Source organism: Callithrix jacchus, chromosome 9 (genome assembly GCF_049354715.1).
Source record: "Callithrix jacchus isolate 240 chromosome 9, calJac240_pri, whole genome shotgun sequence".
Taxonomy (NCBI): Eukaryota; Metazoa; Chordata; class Mammalia; order Primates; family Cebidae; genus Callithrix; species Callithrix jacchus.
This window is the reverse complement of record NC_133510.1, coordinates 127,521,284-127,544,180: the sequence shown is the minus strand read 5'-3', so window position 1 is coordinate 127,544,180 and position 22,897 is coordinate 127,521,284. Positions and strand designations below refer to the sequence as shown.

Here is a 22,897-nt window from a genome sequence, read left to right as displayed (position 1 = left end):
GATCCACTGTTGTTCATCTGGAGGTGGCCTGAGAAATGACACCTGCCTGCCATTCCTGTCCCGGGGCAGAGGGCTGCGTCATCCCCAGGTCGTGTCTCTGCTCAGCTTCTTGGCCGGTTATCCCCTCCTAGGATTGGTCCTCAGGGAGAGGTTCAGAGCTGAGACCAGATTTCAGCAAAGGGTGAGAGGCCGGCGGGAGGATGCCATGAAGGCAAGCATGAGCCCCTGGCCCTGCTGAGTTTACAGGCTGTCCCCAGGCCTGAAATCTAGGACCAATCACTGTTTCTCTGCCACAGGCATAGCGATCCAGGCTAAGGCCATGGTCTGCAGCCCCAGCGCCTGGCTTAGAAGCTGCTATCTGCCAATTGCTAGCTTGGGCCTTTGACCAGGTGGCTTAACCTCTCACCCTCCGTTTTCCCATCTGTGGAATGGGGATAATCACAGTCAGTTCCTTATAGGGTACTGTGAGAATAAATGAGTGAATGCGCTTAGGTTCACGTCAGCTGTGGCGGCCTGGGAGCATCACCTCTCGGTACTGCCCTTTGTGGCTGTGGGGGCTTCTGAGCCCAACTTGGCTGTTTGCTGGTGAACTCAGATAAGCCTGTTGATATCTGTACCTCAGTTTCCCCTCTGTAAAATGGGTCTGGCAGCAGTCTCTGTTGAGCTTAACACAGGGCTAATGCAGGCTGTGGGGTCCTGAGCACAGTACCTGTGCAGACTACCACTCAGCAAACTGACGCCGACACTGTGGTTATCATCTGGAAGACTGGACTCATAACCCCTGCTGCCTGCCACAGCATTCACACACATGCACATACACACGCACACACATGCACACACACACGCATGCACACGCATGCACACATCCACACATGCACACACGCATGCACACACATCCACACACATGCACACACGCATGCACACATCCACACATGCACACACACATGCACACACATCCACACATGCACACCCACACATCCACGCACACACACATCCACACACATTCATACACACGCACACACATCCACACACATCCACACCCACACACATCCGCGCACACACATCCACACACACGCACACACATGCACACACACATCCATACATGCACACACATCCATGCATACACATCCATATACATCTACACACACATTCATACACATTCACATACCTGCATATCCATACACACACATCCACACATACACATCCATACATGCACGCACACACGTACACATCCATACACACCCACACATGCACATGCACACACATCTGTATACACACATACACATCCATACATGCACACACACACATCCATATACATACACATGCACACACACATCCATATACACATCCATATACATACACATGCCCGTATGCATTCATATACATCCACACATACATATCCATACACATCCACTACACATGCACACACACCCATATACACACGCACACACATGCACACATCCATGCACACACTCATACACACATGCACACACATCTACACACTTGCACACACATATCCATCCACATGCACATTTCCACACACACATCCACATGTGCATACACATCTACACATGCACACACAGCCACACACATGCACTCACACATGCACATCCACACACACACACACAAACACATCACAGGTTACCTCCTTCATCACTGTGTAGAGCACAGGCCAGCAAACTTTTTCTGCAAAGAGCCAGAAAGTAAATATTTTAGCCTTTGTGGGCCAGACGGTCTCTGGCAAGAACTCAGCTCTGCCATAGACAATAAATAAATGGACAGATGTGACCACACGTTAGTCAGAGTGTACTTACAAAGTCAGGCACTGGGGCCAGGCGTGGTGGCTCACGCCTGTAAATCCAGGACTTTGGAGGCCGAGGTGGGTGGATCTCTTGAGCCCAGTAGTTCAAGACCAGCCAGGGCAACATAACAAGACCTCATCTCTGCAAAAATAAAAAGTCAGTTAGCCAACCATGGTGTGGTGATACGTGCTTGTAGTCCCAGCTACTTGGGAGCCTGAATTGGGAAGATCCCTTGAACCCAAGAGTTCAAGACCAGCCTGGACAACATAGCAAGACCCCATCTCTACAAAAGTAAAACGTAAATTAGCCAGGCATGGTGTGGTGATGGGCACCCGTATTGCCGGCTACTTGAGAGGCTGAAGTGAAAGAATCGCTTGAGCCCAGAGGTCGAGGCTGCAGTGAGCTGTGATGGCACCAGTGTACCCCAGCCTGAGTGACAGAGCAAGACCCTGTCTCAAAAACCTGAGGGCAGACAGACCCTCTGAGCTGCCGTTTGCTGTCCCCTGGCCCAGAGGCCTGTGCAGGGACCTTGCCTCGCTGGGCTTAGTTGAGCGCCTCTGGGGTTGCAAAGCCACTGGGTCCCGTTCTTGTTCTTGGGGCAGCTGAGAGCCCCCAGCCCAGGCCTCGAGCCCCACTCCCCTGCTGAGCAACACGCTGTGGGGTTAGAGAGCAGCGCCCAGGCAGGCTGGCTCAGGAGGCTTCCCAGTGGAGCCCATGCTGTCACAGACTGCCACCACTGTGGGTGCAGGAAGGACATTTGAGCAGGGTTGGCCAGGGCTCCCCAGGTCTGACTGCCCCACCTCCTACCCTCAGCAGAGAAGCCTGTGTTCTTCCCAGCCTTCGCCGCTGAGGCTCAGAAGCTGCCCGGGGAGCCCCCTTGCTGGACTTCCGGCCTGCCCTTCCCCGTGCCTCCCCGTGAGGTGATCAAGTCCTCCCCGCATGCCCCGGACCCCTCAGCCTTCTCCTACGCACCACCTGGTGAGTAGCTCTACCCGAGCTCGGGCTTCTAGTCGGTCCACGCACAGCCACTGTTTGCGCTGTTGGCACTGGCTGAGCTGCATGCAGAAAACTGCTTAAAGTCTGACGGGACCCAGCTAGAGGGACGGCCTGGTCAGTGGAGGGGAAGGAGATCGGAGAAAGCTCCTCAGGATTGAGATTAAAGCCACTGACTAGAGGGAGCCACCGCAGGTGCTTGAGCTGGTGAGAGGCAGGCGAGTGGAAACTATGTTTTCCAAATATGGCTTAGAGCTAGAGAATGGGCAGACAGCAGAGCCTGGGGAGGGAGGAGAGGCGCTGCCTGGTTCCCAGGTGATGTGAGGTCGTGTGCAGGTCCTTTTCCAGGTCCAAAAGTCCTGCTGGGCGTTGCCAGCTGTAAAGTGGCACAGCTAGGGGCCGGTACAGACCATGCTGTTCGCAAAGGGTGATCCCAAGGGATGTGTGGGCCAAGGGAGTCAGAGAACAGGGAAAGTCATGCCAGGCAGAGGGAACAGCATGTGCAAATGTCCAGAGGCAGGAGAGAGCGGGCAAAGCCTGAGAAACTTAGTCCGGCCAGCACTGCCAAAGCTTGGTGCCCAGTGAGCTGGGGAGACCCAGGGGCCAGGTCAGCCAAGCCTGCAGGCCAAGTTGGGGGCAAAGACTTTCTCCTGAGGGCAGTAGGGAGCCTCCGAGGGTGCACAGCAGGGGGAGGGTACGCACTCATAGGCTTTGGTCCCCTTGGTTCCTGTAAGGGGAAGGAACTACTGGGGGCTGCAGTGGAAATGGAGAGACCAGTTAGGGGTCCAGGTGAGAGTTGAAGGGCTTGGACCAGGACCTGGGCAGTGGGGTGGGGTGGGAGGCTTCCTCAGGGTAGTGGTGTCCGCACTTAGGACTCGGGTCACTAATGAGGACAGAGCCAGGCAGGGCAGGAAAGGGGCACGATTGGATGGGCACCTCCTGGCCAGGACAGGGAAGAGGTGGAGTGCCGCCCCGGGCATGTGTCCAGCAGGGGTGTGACTGCTCCTGGGCCCCACGGTGGACAGACATGTGCTCTCCAGGTCACCCGCTGCCCCTGGGCCTCCACGACACCACCCGGCCCGCCCTGCCACGCCCACCCACCATCTCCAACCCGCCTCCCCTCATCTCCTCTGCCAAGCACCCCAGCGTCCTCGAGAGGCCAATAGGTGCCATCTCCCAGGTGAGGGGTCGCCCTTCCTCTCTCAGGGGCTTGGTCTTCCTGTCTATAGAGTGGGGGCAGTGGGACCGGTACAGTGTGGGTGGGAGCCAGGCTCTCAGGGGCCTGGGTCATCTGGGACCACTCAGGCGTCTGGGGTTTGAGCTGGCTGGATCCTGCCTCAGGTGCTCAGGGCCTTGTCCCTGGGGGGTCACTCTGTGTTGCGGTCAAGGGCACGGGCTCTGGAACCAGTTTGTGTGGCCTTGGGCAAGTTGCTTCACCTCCTGTTTCCCCCTCCGTGAAATGGAAGGGCAAGTGCAGCGTGCGTGGAGGGCGCAGCCCCCTCACAGGGGAGGGGACCAAGGCTTGGGAGCAGCAGTGACTTGTCTGCCGTCACACAGCTGGGCAGCAGCCCCGGCCTCTGACCCACACATGGGCTTTGTGAACAGGGGCGTCGGGCACTCTGGCCTGTTGGGCAGGGACCAGGGTGCCCCGTGACCTTACAACTTCATCCCTGCAGGGAATGTCAGTCCAGCTCCATGTCCCATACTCGGAACATGCCAAGGCCCCGGTGGGCCCTGTCACCATGGGGCTGCCACTGCAAATGGACCCCAAAAAGCTGGGTAAGGCTTCTGGTCCATCCATCTGGGTGGCCCAGGCTGGGCCCTGGCTGTCCTGTGGGTGGGGGGGTTGAGGAAGGGGCATCTTGGCCCACAAGAGGTCAGCCAGCAGATAGCAGCTGGGAGGTCGCCCCCTCAACAGCCTTGGCTGGAACGTGGTGGGAAGGTGGTGCTCCCCAGCCCCTGGCTCAGGTGGGGTGGGGGCAGACCACCCAGGAGCCTGTCCGGGCAGCACGTGACCTACTCCTCTTACTGGTCCTCAGCACCTTTCAGTGGAGTGAAGCAGGAGCAGCTGTCCCCACGGGGCCAGGCTGGGCCACCGGAGAGCCTGGGGGTGCCCACAGCCCAGGAGGCATCCGTGCTGAGAGGTAAAGCCCCCAGCATCTGCCCCTGCTCCTTGGATGGCCAACGGGCCCTTTACTCAAAACCTGCTGGGAAGTGTCATCTCCCAAAGGGTCTGGGAGCCCCTCTTCGATGCCGTCTCCCTCACCATTTAGGGGCAGGGGAACTCCCTCTGCATTGAGACAACAAGCACAATTTGTGGGTCACCAGGGGCTCACTCAGGGTGACTCTCAGGACCGGGGCCTAGGGAAGGGCCACAGATACCCCACAGCCCCACATCTTGTGTCTTCCAGGGACAACTCTTGGCTCGGTTCCAGGCGGAAGCATCACCAAAGGCATTCCCAGCACACGGGTACCCTCGGACAGTCCCGTCACGTACCGCGGTTCCATCACTCATGTAGGTGTCCTGGGATGCAGCCTGAAGGCTGGGGTGGGACCAGCACTGGGCCAGCCCATCTTATACTCCCCCCTTGTCACCAAACCCTTAGCCTCAGCTGATGGGGCAATGGCCGGGGGACAGCAGTTCACTCTGTGAACTTTTATCTTGTCTGCATGGAGTCAGGCCCTGGGGTTGCCGAGCACAGCTCAAAACTCTGCCCTCAGGGAGCTGCCATGTGGTGGAAGGAAACAGACCAGGATAACTAAGTAGGGGGTCAAAGCTGAGCAGGCAGGCAGGCAGAATGTGAGCGTTCAGCAGCTGAGAACGCCTGGGGCCGGGGACATTGTTTAGACAGGTGAGGAAGGGGACGTGTCAGCCGCAGCCAGAAGAAATTGAGGGTGCCAGCCGTGCGAGAATCTCGGAACAACATTCTGGGCTCAGGGAACAGCACGTGCAAAGACGGAGCGTGACAGGGTTCCTGAGTCGTGCGGGGACTGGTGCCCCAGCCTTGCAGCTGGTGAGCTGTGGCCCCGGGGCTTTGTGCCATGTGCATCTGGCTCTAGAACACAGTGACAGAGCGTGGCCCACACATACACACACGTGTGCGCACACACATGCGTGTTCACAGTGGAGCTTCGAGCATCAGGGTGGTCTGCGGGGAGGTATTTTTGACCCAGGCAGCCTCAACTCCTACCACAAAGGAGCCGTTTCCACTTCGCCTTCTCTGAATCTGGGTTTTAAAACTCTGAACTTTCAAAGGCAGCTGTGCTGAGTTGGAAGGGCAAGTGCTTTGGACAAAAGTCAGGCTGAGGGTCCTCAGGTACCAGCTCTACCACCCACGCAGGCAGGCAGGCAGGCAGCGGCCTGCCCTGACTCAGTTTCCCCTTTGGTGACAGTATTCCTGGGAGTGTCATTGTCCTGAACTTGTCAGGACCACGGGTTGACCTTTGAATTCTGAGCATCCACCGCCGGGGTTTCTGGGTGCTGTGACCTGCATCCTCCCTCACCCTCGTAGTTCTGCATGTGTCTGATTGCTTTTGGCAGAGGCAGCTGCCAAAATATGAGATGGGCAGGGGTCAGGCTTCCCCACAGCCTCGCTACCACACATTGGGGAAGTCAGCATGTGGCCCGCACACACAGACGTTCACTAACCGAGCGGGTGCCACGGGCAGAGACCATGTGGGCCCACAGCTGGCGAGGGAGGCTCAGGGAAGTCCCAGTTCCTTGATTCTCTAGGGACTTCCTGCCCATCTTGGGAGTTGAGTTCATGGGGCCAACAGCGAGAGGCCACAGGCTCATCTCCAGGAAGCAGATGTTATGCAAACAGAAGCTTCCCTGTTAATGGGAGTTTGTCCAGTGTATTCTCCTAAGAGCAGGAGCCACCAGCTGGATTTCTGTCCTCTGTCCATGCCACTGAAGATAGCCCTCTAAAATACTATATAGCTCAGAAACCTCAGGCTGTGCACGGCGGCTCACACCTTTCAACCCAGCACTTTGGGAGGCCAAGGTGGGAGGATAGCTTGAGCCCAGGAATTTGGGACCAGCCTGGACAAAAAGATGCCTGTCCCTACAGAAAATTTAAAACTTGTGTGGGCATGGTGGCACCTATGTGTAATCTCAACTACTCGAGACTGGGAGGCAGGAGGATCGCTTGAACCCAGGAGTTTGAGGTTACAGTGAGCTATGATGGTGCTCTACACTCCAGCCTGGGCAACACAGCAAGACCCCTTCTCAAAAAAAAAAAAAAATCAGATGCCTCAGTTCGATCATGGAGAGCCCCTTTTAAAAAATCATTTATTGTATATTGAGTAAGCCTCTGCTTTCTGCAGTGGATGAACCATCCACGTTAGGCTGGATACAGAAAGGGGTACACTTGTATCAGCCATCTCTGGGAGGGCTTCCCCCCCACCGGATGCTACAGGCGCCCCTGATGGGAGAGGTGCTGCCCCGAGCTGTCCCTGACTTAACAGCTAACGCTTCAAGTGCACAGGCATCTCAAAGCACAGCAGGGAGGTGCTGCTCAGAGCATGCGCTTTCAGAAGCTCAGGGGAGGGCTCGTCCGAGTTCAGGCCGTTGCCCTCCACAAAGGCCAGGACCTGCAGTGAACGCCCCGGGGCACACAGGTACTGCCCTCTGCCAGGGGATGTCCCCAGCCAAGCAGGTCCGGCCGGCTGGGGCGGAGACTCGGAGCTCACTGGTCCAGGTCTTAGGACCCCCTGCTGATGAATCTGCTCCCGGAATCCTAGAAAGAGAGGCGAGAATTTGAGATCTGGGGACCCCTTGACTGTGCCGGATGCCTTTGAGAATCAGCAGTGCTAAATGTCTCTGTTTTGTGGATGTGCAAACTGAGGCCCAGAAAGGTGGTCCCACAACAACTCGGTAGCACAGTTGCTGTTTGACACTCAGCAGTCTGACTCCAGCATCATATTCTGACCCCTGATGCTTGTGTTCCTGGAAGTCACCTGAGGCAGGATGCTACCCCACATGGCCCTCTGCTCTCTGCTTGAACACATCCTTCGACGGGGAGCTCACTCCCTATAAGGCAGTGGTTCTTAATTGGGGGCAATTTTGCCTGTCTAGGGACATTTTCGATTGTCCTGAGTTGGTAGGGCACACTCTGGAGAGGTGTGGACCACTGGCATTTAGCACTTGGAAACCAGGGATGCTCCCAAACATCCCTAGTGCCCAGGCCAGCCCCACAGCAATGAATGGCCCAGCTCCCACTGTCAGGAGGGCCGATGGGGAGAAACCCTGGGTTAGAACTAAAATGTCTGGTGTCCTGCCCTGATGCGAGTCCTTGTCCTGGTTTTAGGAAACAAAGTGCCTGACATGGTCGCAGGCACAGCACAGGAGCAGAAACCCCAGCATCCCCACCAGTTACTTTTTGGTAACTGAATGTCAAGGCTCCAAGGAGTGAAACCCATGCAGCGGTGGGGACACAGGCTCCGGGACCAGAATGTGCGGCTTCTGGTCCCCGCCTGCCCTTCACTAGCCAGGTCCCCCTGGGTGAAGTCCCCGTGCCTCAGTTTCCCCATCTGAAGCAGGCATAATCAGTAGGGTTGCCTGAGGGTTGGCCCAAGAATTAAACGAGCGAATCCGTAGAAAGTGCCCAGAGCAGTGTCTGTGGACGGCGAGCACTTGATAAGGGATCCTTCTGCAGCTTCCTCATGGGGTTTTGTTCCGTGCAAGCACTCACCCTTCTGAGACAGCGTGTGTGTGGACACAGTGGGCATTGGTGGGCACGTGGGCTTGTAAGTGCGTCTGTGCCTGTACTGGAGTTGAGAGGGGTCCTGGCTGCGGCCTCGGGCGCTCACTCCTCTGCACCTGCAGGGCACACCGGCCGACGTCCTGTACAAGGGCACCATCACCAGGATCATCGGTGAGGACAGCCCGAGTCGCCTGGACCGAGGCCGGGAGGACAGCCTGCCCAAGGGCCACGTCATCTACGAGGGCAAGAAGGGCCACGTCCTGTCCTACGAGGGTGAGTCGCAGGAGGAGAGGGGGCCCAGGACTGGGTTAGGTGTGTGCTTGGCCCGTTGAGGTAGTTTAACAGGGCTGGGTTGACAAGAGAAAGCAGTCTGATAGGTGGTGACCTTCCCGTCCCTGCAGGTATACAGGCCAGCAGCCGGGAAGCGTTGGCCTTAGCTGCCTCCCCCCTCTGGCCAGTTCTTTACAATTTAGGAATCAAACTTGTGGCCACCCTTTCAAGGAGCATAGGAGGGAAACTGAGGCTTGGAGCAGAAGCCCAAGCTCACGCCCCAGGCCTCCAGCACTGTCCTGACAAAGTGCACACTCGTGTTGGCCATGAAAGAGCCCTTGGCCAGAGTGCCCCTCACCCCGCTGTGCCCCGGGCTCTCTCTGGAGCCCCCATCCTCTCCCTCTCTAGGCTCCAGGTTCTGGGACCAGGAGACCCTGCCAGGAAGGAGTTAAGGGAATCAAGCACCGGGAAAAAGAATTTCCTGGCAGCTGAGGGTACCCGGGGTGTGGAAATGGAAGCTGCTAATGGGCACCTCTCAGCACTGCAGCTGCACAGCCCGGAATTGCCTCTCCTCCCGAGGGCACCGTTTTCTTCTCCCTCTGCCTCCACCTCTGCCTGTGCCCACGGCCCCCTCCCCAGAACTGGAAAGTGGAGGTGGCACCGTGTGGCTTAGGAACATGCGCTCCCTGCTGCCACACAGCCGTGGAGACCGGCCTGTAGCTGTGTCTTGGGTGCCAGCTTGTGCCCCACTGCCCCTGGACTGAGTGTCCCTGGGTGGTGGGAAGCCTGGGAAGGGCAGGTAGCGGGGGTAGCAAAGGGCTTGTTTTGAGAGGTCCCTAGGTAGAATCCCACCGTGGGCCCCCAGACCAGTGCCTGAGCTTCCGTGGGCCTTGAATGTAGCATCTTCATCCTAGGTTTCTGTCGGGGCCTTTAAACTCTTGTCTGCTCCCTGGGCCGGGCAGGTGGTGCGGGCAGCGGCAGGTGTGAGGCAGTAGGGAGCAGGGAGGACTGTGTTACCTGCCACATCGTCCACCCCCCGTGGCCGCTGCTCAGCCAGGCTTCTCATCTCTCCGTTTTCATCTGATAATCTCCCAATGTGTGAACGTCAGTGATTAATTTGGAATGTTTTCTGAGCAGCAACTCGGCACCCTCCAGTTGGCAGCCTCTGGTGTACCTAGCTTGCAGGCTGAGGGCCACACAAAGCAATGCTTGAGAGTCTCGAGAACCCAGCAGTGGGTCATTCCCCCAAGGGTGGGCCAGGGCTCAGGGGGCTGATTTGTGGTAGTGCTGGGCTCGGCAGCCCTGGAAGGAGAGCCCTGGCTGATGGGCAAAGCCAAGTCCTTACCTTCCAGGGCCACCTCCACCTGTTCAACCCACTGCCCGTTCGGGGGATGGTGGACTAGACTCACCTGGGCTCCTCTGGCCTGGCGAGGCCCCCTCTGCCACAGAGGCTCCTTTACCACTCCCTGCAGCACACGCTTCCCATGCACACGCAGGCTTGCGGTCGGACACTCACATGCACACAGACACAGGCTTCCCTGTGTGTACACGGACCCACTTGGTTCTCAGCGGCCAGGCTCACGTGTGTGTGCCCACATCTACTCCACACACACCTGTGCCTGCCCCGCACGTCCACGCTGCTGATATATCTTTGCTCATGTACATGTGTGTGCACATGTTCACACCCCACGTTGGCGCCGTGTGTGTTGACAGACCCACATGCTCGTGTGTGGTCACAGGCACAGCCCTGCGTGCAGACAGAGCGCCCCAGAGGCTGGGGTACGGGGTGCAGACAGCATGCCCTGGAGGCTGGGGTGCTGGGTGCAGGCGGGTTGCAGACAGAGCACCCCAGAGGCTGGGGGTGCGGGGTGCAGACAGAGCACCCCGGAGGCTGGGGTACGGGGTGCAGACAGCATGCCCTGGAGGCTGGGGTGCTGGGTGCAGGCGGGTTGCAGACAGAGCACCCCAGAGGCTGGGGGTGCGGGGTGCAGACAGAGCACCCCGGAGGCTGGGGTGTAGGGTGCAGACAGCGCCCTGGAGGCTGGGCTGCGGGGTACAGACAGCCTGCCCTGCCTCTGTTGCTGTGTAGCCCCCTGGAAAAGCTCCTGGGAGCTGCAGGTGTGGGCTCCCTTGGGAGCTCTCGGCTGTGAGGCATTGTGACGGGGCCGGCATAGAAGCGCTGCTGGCTCCTGTCCAACGCGCTGCCTGTCCACCATGATTCCGGGCATGTCCACCGTGGTCCTGGGCCCGCGCACATGGTCTCCTGTGCCCAGCTCCTCACGAGGGCTTTGCGTGGTTTCCAGGTGGCATGTCGGTGACCCAGGGCTCCAAGGAAGACGGCAGAAGCAGCTCGGGACCGACCCACGAGACAGCCGCCCCCAAGCGTACCTACGACATGATGGAGGGCCGTGTCGGCAGAGCCATCTCCTCGGCCAGCATCGAAGGTGGGACCCTCGCTCTTCCAGTGATAGCAGGAAAGAGACTTCATCCCTCAGCGCTCCCTGGAGGGCGATGGGGTGATGACTGGCCCCATTTTACAGAGGGGAAACGAAGGCTGTGCTTTCTGAGGCTCCACGTGGAGGCAGCACAGGGACCCTCCCATGCTGGGTCCTACTCCACCATTGTCCCGGGGACGACCACTGGTGGCTGTAGACGCTGACCCCGTCACTGCCCAGTGATGTCTCAGGGACCCCCAGAATGACGCCCTCACCCTCTCCCACCCAGGTCTCATGGGCCGCGCCATCCCACCTGAGCGACACAGCCCCCACCACCTCAAAGAGCAGCACCACATCCGAGGGTCCATCACACAAGGTACCGCCCTGCCCACTGCTCCCTGGATGCCCCCCTCGAGTGTACAGTCGAGCAGGGCATGGGAGGGGAGACACAGCCAGAATGCGGGGGGAACAGGTACACAGAAAGGTGCACAGCACATTGCATGATCAGTACGTGAGCTCTGGAGCAAGGGTGTCTCTTATTTACTTGAAAAGAAAAATGAAAAGCCAGATACCACCCATCACCCCTCTGCTTTGAGGTGTCACTTACAGAGCAGCTGCCCTGTGCTTGGCACTAACCCAGGTGCCACCTATGTATCATTTTACAGAGCGCCCTGGTGAGGCAGATGCGACTGGGAGAGGCTTGGAGAGCGCTGAGAACTCTGTCGTTCTCGTGGCTGGTCCTTGACACAGACAGCTACTGTGAACTTGGCAGCTGTGTGGTTTTAATTTTTTATTTTTATTTTCTTGTTGTTGGAGACAGGGTCTCACTCTGTTGCCCGGGCTAGAGTGCAGTGGCAGGATCCCAGCTCGCTACAGCCTCCACCTTTCAGGCTTAAACAGTCCTCCCACTTCAGCCTCCCAAGCAGCTGCGACCACAGGCGCACACCACCACATCCAGCTAATTTTTGTATTTTTGTAAAGATGGGGTTTTGCCATGTTGCCCGGGCTGGTCTCAAACTCCTGAGCTCAAGCTATCTGCCTGCCACAGCCTCCCAAAGTGCTGGGATTACAGGCATGAGCTACTGTGCTCGGCCTGTGGTTTTAGCTTCATGATTTCATGGTGTCCACGACTTGCTGAGGTGGTTCAGTTAGTATTCTTGTTTTGTATATGAAGCAGCTGAGGCCCAGAGAGGTCAGATTCCCTGGTCAAGGTCACACAGCAAGTGAGGATTTGAACTCATGTCGTCTAGCTCCTGAACCTGCTGGCTCTTGGTGGGTCGGGGCAGGGCGGGGCGTGAGGATCAGTGCTGTCCTCCTGGCAGGGATCCCGAGGTCCTACGTGGAGGCGCAGGAGGACTACCTGCGTCGGGAGGCCAAGCTTCTGAAGCGAGAAGGCACGCCTCCGCCCCCGCCGCCCCCGCGGGACCTGAGCGAGGCCTACAAGACACAGCCCCTGGGCCCCCTGAAGCTGAAGCCGGCCCACGAGGGCCTGGTGGCCACAGTGAAGGAGGCGGGCCGCTCCATCCACGAGATCCCTCGAGAGGAGCTGCGGCACACGCCTGAGCTGCCCCTGGCCCCGAGGCCGCTCAAGGAGGGCTCCATCACACAGGTACGGCGGGGGGCCAGGCAGGCGGGCCCAGTTCTAGCAGGGGCAGCAGTGGCTGCGGGGCACTGCCCTGGGATTCTCCACATGGGGAAACCGAGGCTGAGAGCCCTTGGGTGCTTTACAGTCACCCAGCTGCTCATCACTGGGCCTTGGCTGTGCTGGTCCCGGGGCTGTGCTGGGGACATCAGACTCCTGACCTCATTCCGCTGAACTTCCACGTTCCCATTCTTCAGGGAGAGAAACTGAGGCCCAGAGAGGCCAGGCAGGCTTCCAATACCCCAGGACTAAGCATAGTAATGAGTGTCTGTGGCCTCTGGGCCACACTCAGCCTGAGGATGCTGTGGAGTGACATGTGTCCTCTGTGGCAACGCTCTTAGGCCACTGATTAGTGAATTCCCCCCCACACCCCATGGCAATACTCTGAGGATGCCGTGTAGTGAATTGTGCCCCCCGCCCCACGTGCAATGCTCTGAGGCCGTTGTCCCCCCCATGGCAATGCTCTGAGGATGCTGCATAGTGAATTGTGTCCCCCAACCCACCGGCAATGCTCTGAGGATGCGTAGTGAATCATGCGCCCCCCCGCCCCACCCCTTGCAATGCTCTGAGGATGCATACTGAATCGTGCCCCCTCCCCCCGCAATGCTCTGAGGTCGTTTACTTCATTACCTTATTTTATTGCTGAGTAAACTGAGGTTCAGAGAGGTTCAGGCACTCACCCAGAGTCACGCAGCAAATGCAGTTGTGAAACCCAAATCCAGATGTCTCTGTAGCTGCAATGTCGTTCTCAACATCCACTGCACCCACCAGCAGGTTGCACCCCAGGTGGCCCCAGCCCCATAGGCCTCCCTAGCTCAGTAGGGGAAGTTTCCTGCCAATGGTACGAGGAGCTGCTCTGTGGAGAGCCCCTGAGGCCACTGTCCCTCCATGTGGGCAGAGGTGGCCTCCTGTGAGGGGGAAGGAGAGCAGAGCTATCCCGGGGCCTTGGGGCTGTGAGGTGGAAGGACTGGGGTGGGTGTCCTAGGCGGAGTCCCAGCCTCCAGGAAGGTTTTGAAGCCGAAGACGAGGAGAAGGCAGAAGCAGTCAGATCACTGAATGCCCGGGGGAGGGTTTGGCTCTCAGCCCCCAGGCAATTATGGAGCCCTTGGCAAGCAGCCACCGCCTGACCAAGACAAGGCGCAGATTCTAGAGTATTCTTTTGAAAAACAAGGGCAGTTCCCGTTCTTAGGAACGTAACAAAGACATTCCTTAATAGACTTCTGTTGCTTGCAAAACCCTAAGGCCCCACAGTATCTGAGTCCCCTAAGCCTGCTGAAACAGGTCGGGGACCTGGTGGCCTGGCTGCGCAGGTCCCATTCTGGACAGTGACCCCCCATTTCCTCAGCCATCCTTTCTGTCCCGAGAGCAAACACCTTGGCCCTGACCTCTGTGTCCCCAGGTCTGAAAGCAAGCCTCAGGGTGGGTGGCACTGAGTCTGGGTGCTGATTTTCTCTGCTTGGCATTGGGTGGGCTGTGGGGGGTCCTAGGCTGAACAGAGGACAGTGTTTGCCCACATGAGGTTGTTGGGCTTCTTTCTAGCAAACTCAGGGGCCTTCAGAGGGCCCAGCACTCACCGCAGGGAGAGCTGGCTGCTGAGCTTTTTACCCCTTTCTGTATTCCCCCCAGGGAGCTTGGGGACCAGGGTCAGGCCCAGGGTGGGCAGGGCAGGAAGTAACGAGCATGCCTGTCTCAGGGTTAGCGAAGCCGTCTATCTCCCTGCCTCTGGAGGGGTACAGCGTCACCCCCATCTTATAGATGACAAACTGAGGCTCAGAAGGGGGATGCAGCTGGTCTGGGCTGTGGCTGTGGACAAGGCTGGAGCTCACACCCCCTCTGCCCCAGGGTACCCCGCTCAAGTACGACACCAGCTCGTCCACCACTGGCTCCAAAAAGCACGACGTGCGCTCCCTCATCGGCAGCCCCGGCCGGACATTCCCTCCTGTGCACCCACTGGACGTGATGGCCGATGCCCGAGCACTGGAACGGGCCTGCTATGAAGAGAGTCTGAAGAGCCGGCCAGGGGCTGCCAGCAGCTCGGGGGGCTCCATTGCACGCGGGGCCCCGGTCATCGTGCCAGAGCTGGGCAAGCCACGGCAGAGCCCCCTGACCTATGAGGACCACGGAGCGGCCTTCGCCAGCCACCTCCCGCGAGGCTCGCCTGTGACCACACGGGAGCCCACACCGCGCCTGCAGGAGGGTGAGTGGGGCACGTGTGGGGTGGGCGTCTGGCTGGGGAAGCTGTCCTTCACCCTCCACCATTGGCTTCCTTTGTACCTGGGACATTTCGCCACCGGCTCCCCACCACATCCAAACCACCTGCAGGCCCTAGGGCTCTGCCTCCAACTCCAAACCCTTTCCAGCTCCTTCCCACCTTCAGACCACCATGGTGCCTCACCTAGCTTCCCCCACCCCCCTGCCACTTCCTGCTGTAATCCACTCTGCAGACAGCAGCCTGGACACTTTTTAAAAATGCAAATCAAATTATTCCATTTCCCTGCTTTCATCCTTCTGGCAACTTCACACATTTTGTTCCGGCCCGGGGTACCTGCCGTTGGGGCCCAGGCTGCCTCGTCCAGCCAGATTCCTTCATCCTCCAGCCCCGCCCCGGCCTCCTTCCTTTGTTCCCTGCCCTTGCGTCGGCTCAGGCTTCACCCAGGGCCTTTGCTCAGCTCCGCCTCTCTGCCTGCCGTGTCCCTGCCTTCCAGATCTTTACGTAGTGGGTTTCTTTCCATCCCTTGGGTCTCTGTTTAAATGTCACATCCTTGGGGAGAATTCTAACCAAACGCCCTCTCCCCAGTTCATGTCACATGCTGTGACACTAACATTTTCTTCCGGCTGGGCGTGGTGGCTCACGCCTGTAAACCCAGCACTTTGGGAGGCCGAGGCAGGCAGATCACCTGAGGTCAGAAGTTCAAGACCAGCCTGGCCAAGATGGTGAAACCCCATCTCTACTAAAAGTACAAACAATAGCCAGGTGTGGTGGTGTGCACCTGTAGTCCCAGCTACTTGGGAGGCTGAGGCAAGAGAATCGCTTCAACCTGGGAGGCGGAGGTTGCAGTGAGCTGAGATTGCACCATTGCACTCCAGCCTGGGCAACAAGAGTGAAATTCCATCTCAAAAAAAAAAAAAATTATTCCAAGCATGTTTCACTCTGTAACTCTCATGTGTTTACTGGTTTATCACCTGTCTGTCTCTCACGATGAGTGCCAGCTCCGTGGGGGCTGGGATTTCTGCCTGTTTTGTTCACCGGGGTCACGCAGTTCTCACAACACTGCTGGCACATAGTAGAGGCTGCATCAGTATTTTTTTATCGATTGAGTGAATGGAGGAAAGAATGAAGTTTTAAAAAAGAATTATAACACAAAAGCGAATGAGTCAATGAACAAAAAACGAACCAAGACAAATGAAGAAATGAAGAAAGGAGTGAAGAAACCGGGTCCTTGGGATGCCAAGCACCCGACCCTCAAATGACACCCCGTAAATGCCAGCCCCAGAGGCCCTGCGTCGGGGGCCAGTGCTGAGACCCGATGCCATCCTCCGTGCCCGTCCACAGGCAGCCTCTCATCCAGCAAAGCATCCCAGGATCGAAAGCTGACATCGACACCTCGTGAGATCGCCAAGTCCCCGCACAGCACCGTGCCGGAGCACCACCCACACCCCATCTCGCCCTACGAGCACCTGATCCGGGGCGTGAGTGGCGTGGACCTGTATCGCGGCCACATCCCCCTGGCCTTCGACCCCACCTCCATACCCCGAGGCATCCCTCTGGACGCAGGTGATTGCCCTGGGGCTCCCAAAACCCTGCAGTGGTGGTGCACAGGGCAGGGTACCTCATCAGCATTAGCCCAAGGATTCCGTAGGCATCAACTATTAGATTCCCTTGGATGGGGAAACTGAGGGCTGGAGATTAGAAGACCCAACAGTGTAATCATGACCAATTGAGGTTAGAGCAGAATTTCTCATAGTAGTTGGCAGGACATGGTGGGGTTAAACATTTCAGTGGTTTTCTTTTCCTGCAGGACTTGTCAGAGCCTTTAACAATGCAAATGTATTAAATGAGGACTTGAGTGTATGCATTTTTCAAATAGACATGATCTGAAAATTTTCTTTTTAAAGAGTTGCATCCCTTTGGTGTATTAATCTGCATTGGGATGTCTTATGTTTGGGACAAGTTTGATTGCCCCAAAAAAGCATCCTTCTAGAAGCCACCCCCTTGTGTTCTGGGGAGAAGCCTTCCTGCTGTCGGGCGCTCAGTTGTTTTCTGCTTGGGCAGCCGCACATGTAGGCAGGAGCAGCAGTCCAGGTATAAAAGTCAGGGGCATCCAGACAGGCAGGGAGACACTGTCAGGCCTGGGTGTGGCCTGCCTCATGCCCCATCCCCTCTGCCTGCAGCTGCTGCCTACTACCTGCCCCGGCACCTGGCCCCCAACCCCACCTACCCGCACCTGTACCCACCCTACCTCATCCGCGGCTACCCCGACACAGCGGCGCTGGAGAACCGGCAGACCATCATCAATGATTACATCACCTCGCAGCAGATGCACCACAACGCGGCCACCGCCATGGCCCAGCGCGCCGACATGTTGAGGGGCCTCTCACCCCGAGAGTCCTCGCTGGCGCTCAACTATGCTGCTGGCCCCCGAGGTGCGCGGGCGGGCGGGCCACCTCCACTGGGTCTGGCCTTACTACCAAACGACATGCGTGTGCCCTCGTGTGCCCCCATGGCCTCGCCAAGGCGGCTAGACTTGGTCACCTTGTGTGTGCAGACCTGAGTGGGCGGTGTGGGTCTGTGCGTGCCATGGGTACTGGTTGTCACCTGGTTAGCATGTGCACGGCAGCATCCTCAGTGGGTGTGCATGAGTCTGAGTATACTCTTAGGACACAGGGACCTCGGGAGTTTAAAGAAAGATCAGAATGTAAGGCTGTTTGCAGTTCTGTTCCTTTGCCTCATTAACAGCCCATGGTTGCTTTGCATGCACACATTCAAGAGCTGTCCTCAGATGTGCTCCTGGAATGTCCTGGAATAACCAAGTTCTAGCTGGGGCTCAGTTGGAAAAACCAAAGTCACACTCGGTATTTTGAACAGCAAGGAATGAATACAGGATTGTGTAGGCGTCAGAGGCTGAAGGGACACAGAGGGCCTTCGAAGGGAGCAGGGATGGCAGCTGCAGGGGACACCGCATCTCGGGCCTGAGAGCAGAAGTGGAGGTGGGACTGAGAGGACCCGAGCATTCAGAAAAGGGCCCCGTGGCCAGGGCTGGGAGCCAAGGAGGGAGTGCCCGCCACCGGCTCTGCTGGCTCCAGGAGTGCATGCCATGCTCTCCGGGAGGGCAGTCTGGCCAGTGGACATCCTGGCCTTTCTCTTCCCTGTGGCTCCAGCCCTGGCCCACCTCCTCCCGCAGGCATCATCGACCTATCCCAAGTGCCACACCTGCCCGTGCTGGTGCCCCCAACACCAGGCACCCCAGCCACCGCCATGGACCGTCTCGCCTACCTCCCCACCGCACCCCAGCCCTTCAGTAGCCGCCACAGCAGCTCCCCGCTCTCCCCAGGTAGCGCCGCCCACAGTCCTGGGTGGGGACCCCCGCATCTGTAAGAGGCAGCTTGGGTGAGGGCGGACAGAGGTCCTGCCCTCTGCCCCACTCCAGAAGACAAAGCCAGTCTCTTCTTGGCCCTGGGGCTGAGTCTTCCGGCCTTTGGGTTTCCTAGGAGGTCCCACGCACTTGACAAAGTCTACCACCACATCCTCGTCTGAGCGGGAGCGGGAGCGGGAGCGAGACCGGGAAAAGTCGATCCTCACATCCACCACAACGGTGGAGCATGCGCCCATCTGGAGACCTGGTAGGGCATCAGGCCCCCACCCCCGCCCTGGGACTCCTTGTGGGCCACCTGAGGCCTCCCCCTCCTGATGCCATGGCCTGTCACCAGGTACAGAGCAGAGCAGCGGCAGCAGCGGCGGGGGTGGGGGCAGCAGCAGCCGCCCCGCCTCTCACTCTCACACCCACCAGCACTCGCCCGTCTCCCCCCGGACCCAGGACGCTCTCCAGCAGAGACCCAGCGTGCTGCACAACACAGGCATGAAGGGCATCATCACTGCTGTGGAGCCCAGCACGCCCACGGTCCTGAGGTGGGCCAGGTTGGCACGGGGGAGGGGACGGGTGGACAGGCGGGTGAGGATGGGTGGTAGTAGGAGGATGGGCTAGAGGATGCTCGGTGGGAGGTACCTGGGAGGTGGGTTGGGGGTCAGATGGGTGGCTAGTGTTAGAATAATAGAGAATGCATGAGTAGTAAATGGACGATGGCTGGGTGGGTGCATGGGTGACAGGGGTAGGTGGGTAGGTGGGAGGAGAGAGGGCTGGGTTAGCCAGATGGGTGGGTGGGTGGGTGATAGGGTTATGTGGGTGAGTGGGAAGAGAGATAGCTGGGTTAGCCAGATGGATGGATGGCTGAGTGGGTGGGTGATAGGTTTGGTGGGAGGAGACATGGCTGGGCTAGCCAGATGGATGGGTGGGTAGATGGATGGGTGGGTGAGTGGGTGGGTGGGTGATAGGGTTATGTGGTTGAGTGGGAGGAGAGATAGCTGGGTTAGCCAGATGGATGGATGGGTGAGTGGGTGGGTGATAGATTTGGTGGGAGGAGACATGGCTGGGTTAGCCAGATGGATGGGTGAGTGGATGGATGGGTGGGTGGGTGATAGGGTTATGTGGGTAGGTGGGAGGAGAGATGGCTGGGTTAGCCAGATGGATGGATGGGTGGTTGGATGGGTGAATGGATGGATGGATGGTCAGGTTAGGTAGGTGGGTGGGTAAGAGGATAGATGGCTGGCTTAGTTGGGTCGATAGATGGGTGGGTGGGTGGTTAGGTAGATAGGTGGGTGGGTGAGAGCTCAGATGACTGGCTTAGCTGGTGGATGGGTGGGTGGGTGGTAGGGTTAGGTGGATGATGGAATGGATGGTGAGATGAGTAATTGGGGGGACAAGTGGATGGAGGCTCAGGTGAATGAATGAACGATGGGTTGGGAGGTGGGATGAGGAGGTGGGGAGGTTGTTTGGTTTGAGAATAGAATCTGTGGAGAGGGAGAGACCGAGTGGGGGCTGTGGGGAAAGATTCCTGGTCCCCATGTTTAGCAAGGCCAGCAAGGAAGAGATGCCCTCTTGCCTAGACAAAGTCCCAAGTGTCTCTGAGCTGGCAGAGGCCCCTGAGTGCCCTCTGGTGACACACACTCCAGAGACTGTGGGCAGAGCTGCTTCTCACCATGGGGTGGGGTTGTTCAGCACCTTTCCTTGCCTGGGACCTTTGTGTTTTTCTGAGACGGAGTTTTGCTCTGTCACCCACGATGGAGCGCAGTGGTGTGATCTCTGCTCACTCCAACTTCCGCCTCCCACGTTCAGGCAATTCTCCTGCCTAAGCCTCTGGAGTAGCTGGGATTATAGGCATGTGCCACCATGCCCAGCTAATTTCTGTATTTTTAGTAGTAATGCGGTTTCACTGTGTTGGCGAGGCTGGTCTCAAACTCCTGACCTCAAATGATCTGCCAGAATTACAGGCATGAGCCACCATGCCTGGCCTCCAGGACCTATTTAGAGGCGACTTAATTCCTCCAAAATGAATTTTCATTCAAAAAAGTACCCACGTCCCCACACCCCACTTGAGTGCCTGAAGTCATACCCTCCCCCCACAATTCCAACTATGAAAAATGGCATCGTTTCCCAAAAGCAGTGGTGGCTGTGTCACCCCTGACTCAGAGACCCAGCAGGTACATGAAGCACGAGCACCTGGCTGGGGGAGCAGGGTACCAGCACACAGGCTCTGGGACATGCCTGCGGCAGCAGAGTGAAACACAGAATGGAAAGAAACAAGTGCTTGGCTATATGAATGAGGCCCTGGGAGTCGAGTTAGCGACAGATGGGGGTACCCCCATGGAAAACCGGGGCTCCTAGAAGGCCGAGTGGGTGGAGAGGCCAGGTCCTGCTCCAGCCCCAGCCGCAGCCCCAGCCCTGTGCAGGGGCAACTGTGCCCCAGCTTCTCGCCCACAGAGCTCAGAACAAGCAGCTTTCTCTGTTCTCAGCACCACACTGGTGGCTCCCTGGGGTCTTCCCCTTGCTCTCCCGCTCCTCACGTGGTTCCTTTAGCCCCTCGGCTTTCCTGAGCAGGTCCAGCTCCCTCACACCTCCCTCCCTGGAGACTCCTCTAACCCCACCTCAGCTTCCTTGCCGTTCTCTCCGGGCACCTTGTTCACTGCTTGCGCACAGTTACCGGGCTCGGTAGGGCATGGATGCCCGTTAGTGCACTGGCAGTCTGTCTTCTGAACTGGCTGGTAAGATGCTTGCATCTGTTTTGTTGGCCGCTGTATTCACAGTGCCTAGAACAGTGCCTGGCACCTACTCTTTGCCTAATCAGAAATGTGGGAATAATGCAAGGAATGAATGAGCAAATGAATGGGATAGGGAACAGCATGCCACACAGAGTCTGGCAGGTCATAGGAGGGCAGCTTCATTCCAGGAGCAGCAGGGAATGTGGATGTTATTCCAGGGCAGTGGGGAGTTGTCGAGGGCGGTGGGGGGAGAGAGCAGCTCCCACCACCGCCTGACCGCCTTCCTCCTCCCCCAGGTCCACCTCCACCTCCTCACCTGTTCGCCCGGCTGCCACATTCCCACCCGCCACCCACTGCCCACTGGGCAGCACCCTCGATGGGGTCTACCCTACCCTCATGGAGCCTGTCTTGCTGCCCAAGGAGACCCCCCGAGTCGCCCGGCCAGAGCGGCCCCGAGCAGACACCGGCCATGCCTTCCTTGCCAAGCCCCCAGCCCGCTGTGGGCTGGAACCTGCCTCCTCCCCCAGCAAGGGCTCTGAGCCCCGGCCCCTCGTGGCCCCCAGCTCTGGCCACACCACCATCGCCCGCACCCCCGCGAAGAGCCTCGCACCCCACCACGCCAGCCCGGACCCGCCGGCGCCACCCGCCTCGGCCTCAGACCCACACCGGGAAAAGACTCAAAGTAAACCCTTTTCCATCCAGGAACTGGAACTCCGTTCTCTGGGTAAGACCACCCTGACAGCGGCCACCTTCATAGACGCGATTATCATGCGTCAAATTACTCACGATAAAGGGGCACGAGAAGGAGGTGCGCTGGCCAACGGCTCCCCTCGCGATGGTAAGACTTCCGGCCCGCACCCACCCCGTCTCGTGTTCCAAAGATATTTTCAGATCTCTGCTTTTTACTTTGGCCCCGTTTTTTTCGTTGTTAGTTTCGGTATTTTGTTTTGAAGCCCACCCGTCCTCGCCGGTTTGCACGCGCTGATGACTGCTCCAGCCGCGCCCACCCCTCTGGTTTGGGGTGCTCATCATTTGCACATCATTTTACCATGTTTTTTTTTTTTGCTTTTTTTTTCTTTAATGAATGGATCTGTGATTCTGACTTCAACTGCGCCCCCATCTTCCCCCTTTGCGCCTGTGTCCGGGGAGCAGGGATGGGGCTTCGGGGGGGCTCGGGCCTTTGCTCCCCGCCTGCCTGGATGCAGTTGGATTTGGGGGAAGTGGAGGCAGGCGGTTCCAGGAGGAGCTGAGGAGGGGTGGGGGCCTGGGCTGTGGACGAGGAGCTAGGCCCAGCTCTTCTGTCCTGTTCCTGGGAGGACGTCTCAGGGATGCCCTGTCCCCAGCCCATGAACCCCTGAACATGGGGAGCCCTCTGCATGCAGCCCCCTGCCTTGGCCTAGTTCTCAGCTCCCCTCTGTTGGACTAGGGTGGCCTAGCCTATAGCCCAGCAGGGCCCCCAGGACACAGGGTCACTCCCAGCCACACCCCACTTCTCACTCTGCTCAATACACTCCTTCCCCAGAGACCCATACCGCCCCTGTCTCATGCTGGTCTTGCCCCACCTCCGCCGCCTGAGCCCGTCTCTTCTCTCCTTGTCTCTGTCTCCCTCTCCCTGTGATTCTGTCCCTGTTCTGGGCTCTGTGTTTCTCTCCACCTCTCTCTCGGCCTCCTCCTCTCTCCCCAACACCTTCCTCTGCCTTACTCTCTCTGGGCACCCACACCCCACCCCTAGCTTG

General features: G+C 58.2%; 1 protein-coding gene across 50 annotated transcripts in view; it reads left to right on the top strand.

Moving 5' to 3' along the window:
* The window catches only part of NCOR2 (nuclear receptor corepressor 2), a 240,317-nt gene that overhangs the window by 206,233 nt on the left and 11,187 nt on the right, over positions 1–22,897 (top strand). For 23 of the 50 annotated variants that reach the window (XM_078337665.1, XM_078337661.1, XM_078337674.1 and 20 more), the window contains 16 exons: positions 2,616–2,780; positions 3,836–3,975; positions 4,472–4,574; positions 4,835–4,939; positions 5,207–5,310; positions 8,623–8,773; positions 11,074–11,214; positions 11,495–11,581; positions 12,528–12,814; positions 14,690–15,044; positions 16,401–16,622; positions 17,240–17,491; positions 18,250–18,399; positions 18,557–18,688; positions 18,776–18,974; positions 21,458–21,999. In XM_078337665.1, coding sequence (XP_078193791.1) covers positions 2,616–2,780; positions 3,836–3,975; positions 4,472–4,574; positions 4,835–4,939; positions 5,207–5,310; positions 8,623–8,773; positions 11,074–11,214; positions 11,495–11,581; positions 12,528–12,814; positions 14,690–15,044; positions 16,401–16,622; positions 17,240–17,491; positions 18,250–18,399; positions 18,557–18,688; positions 18,776–18,974; positions 21,458–21,999 — 3,135 coding nt within the window. The remainder of the gene's footprint in view (positions 1–2,615; positions 2,781–3,835; positions 3,976–4,471; positions 4,575–4,834; positions 4,940–5,206; positions 5,311–8,622; positions 8,774–11,073; positions 11,215–11,494; positions 11,582–12,527; positions 12,815–14,689; positions 15,045–16,400; positions 16,623–17,239; positions 17,492–18,249; positions 18,400–18,556; positions 18,689–18,775; positions 18,975–21,457; positions 22,000–22,897) is intronic. The other 27 variants (XM_078337682.1, XM_078337664.1, XM_078337684.1 and 24 more) reach the window with 3 other exon arrangements.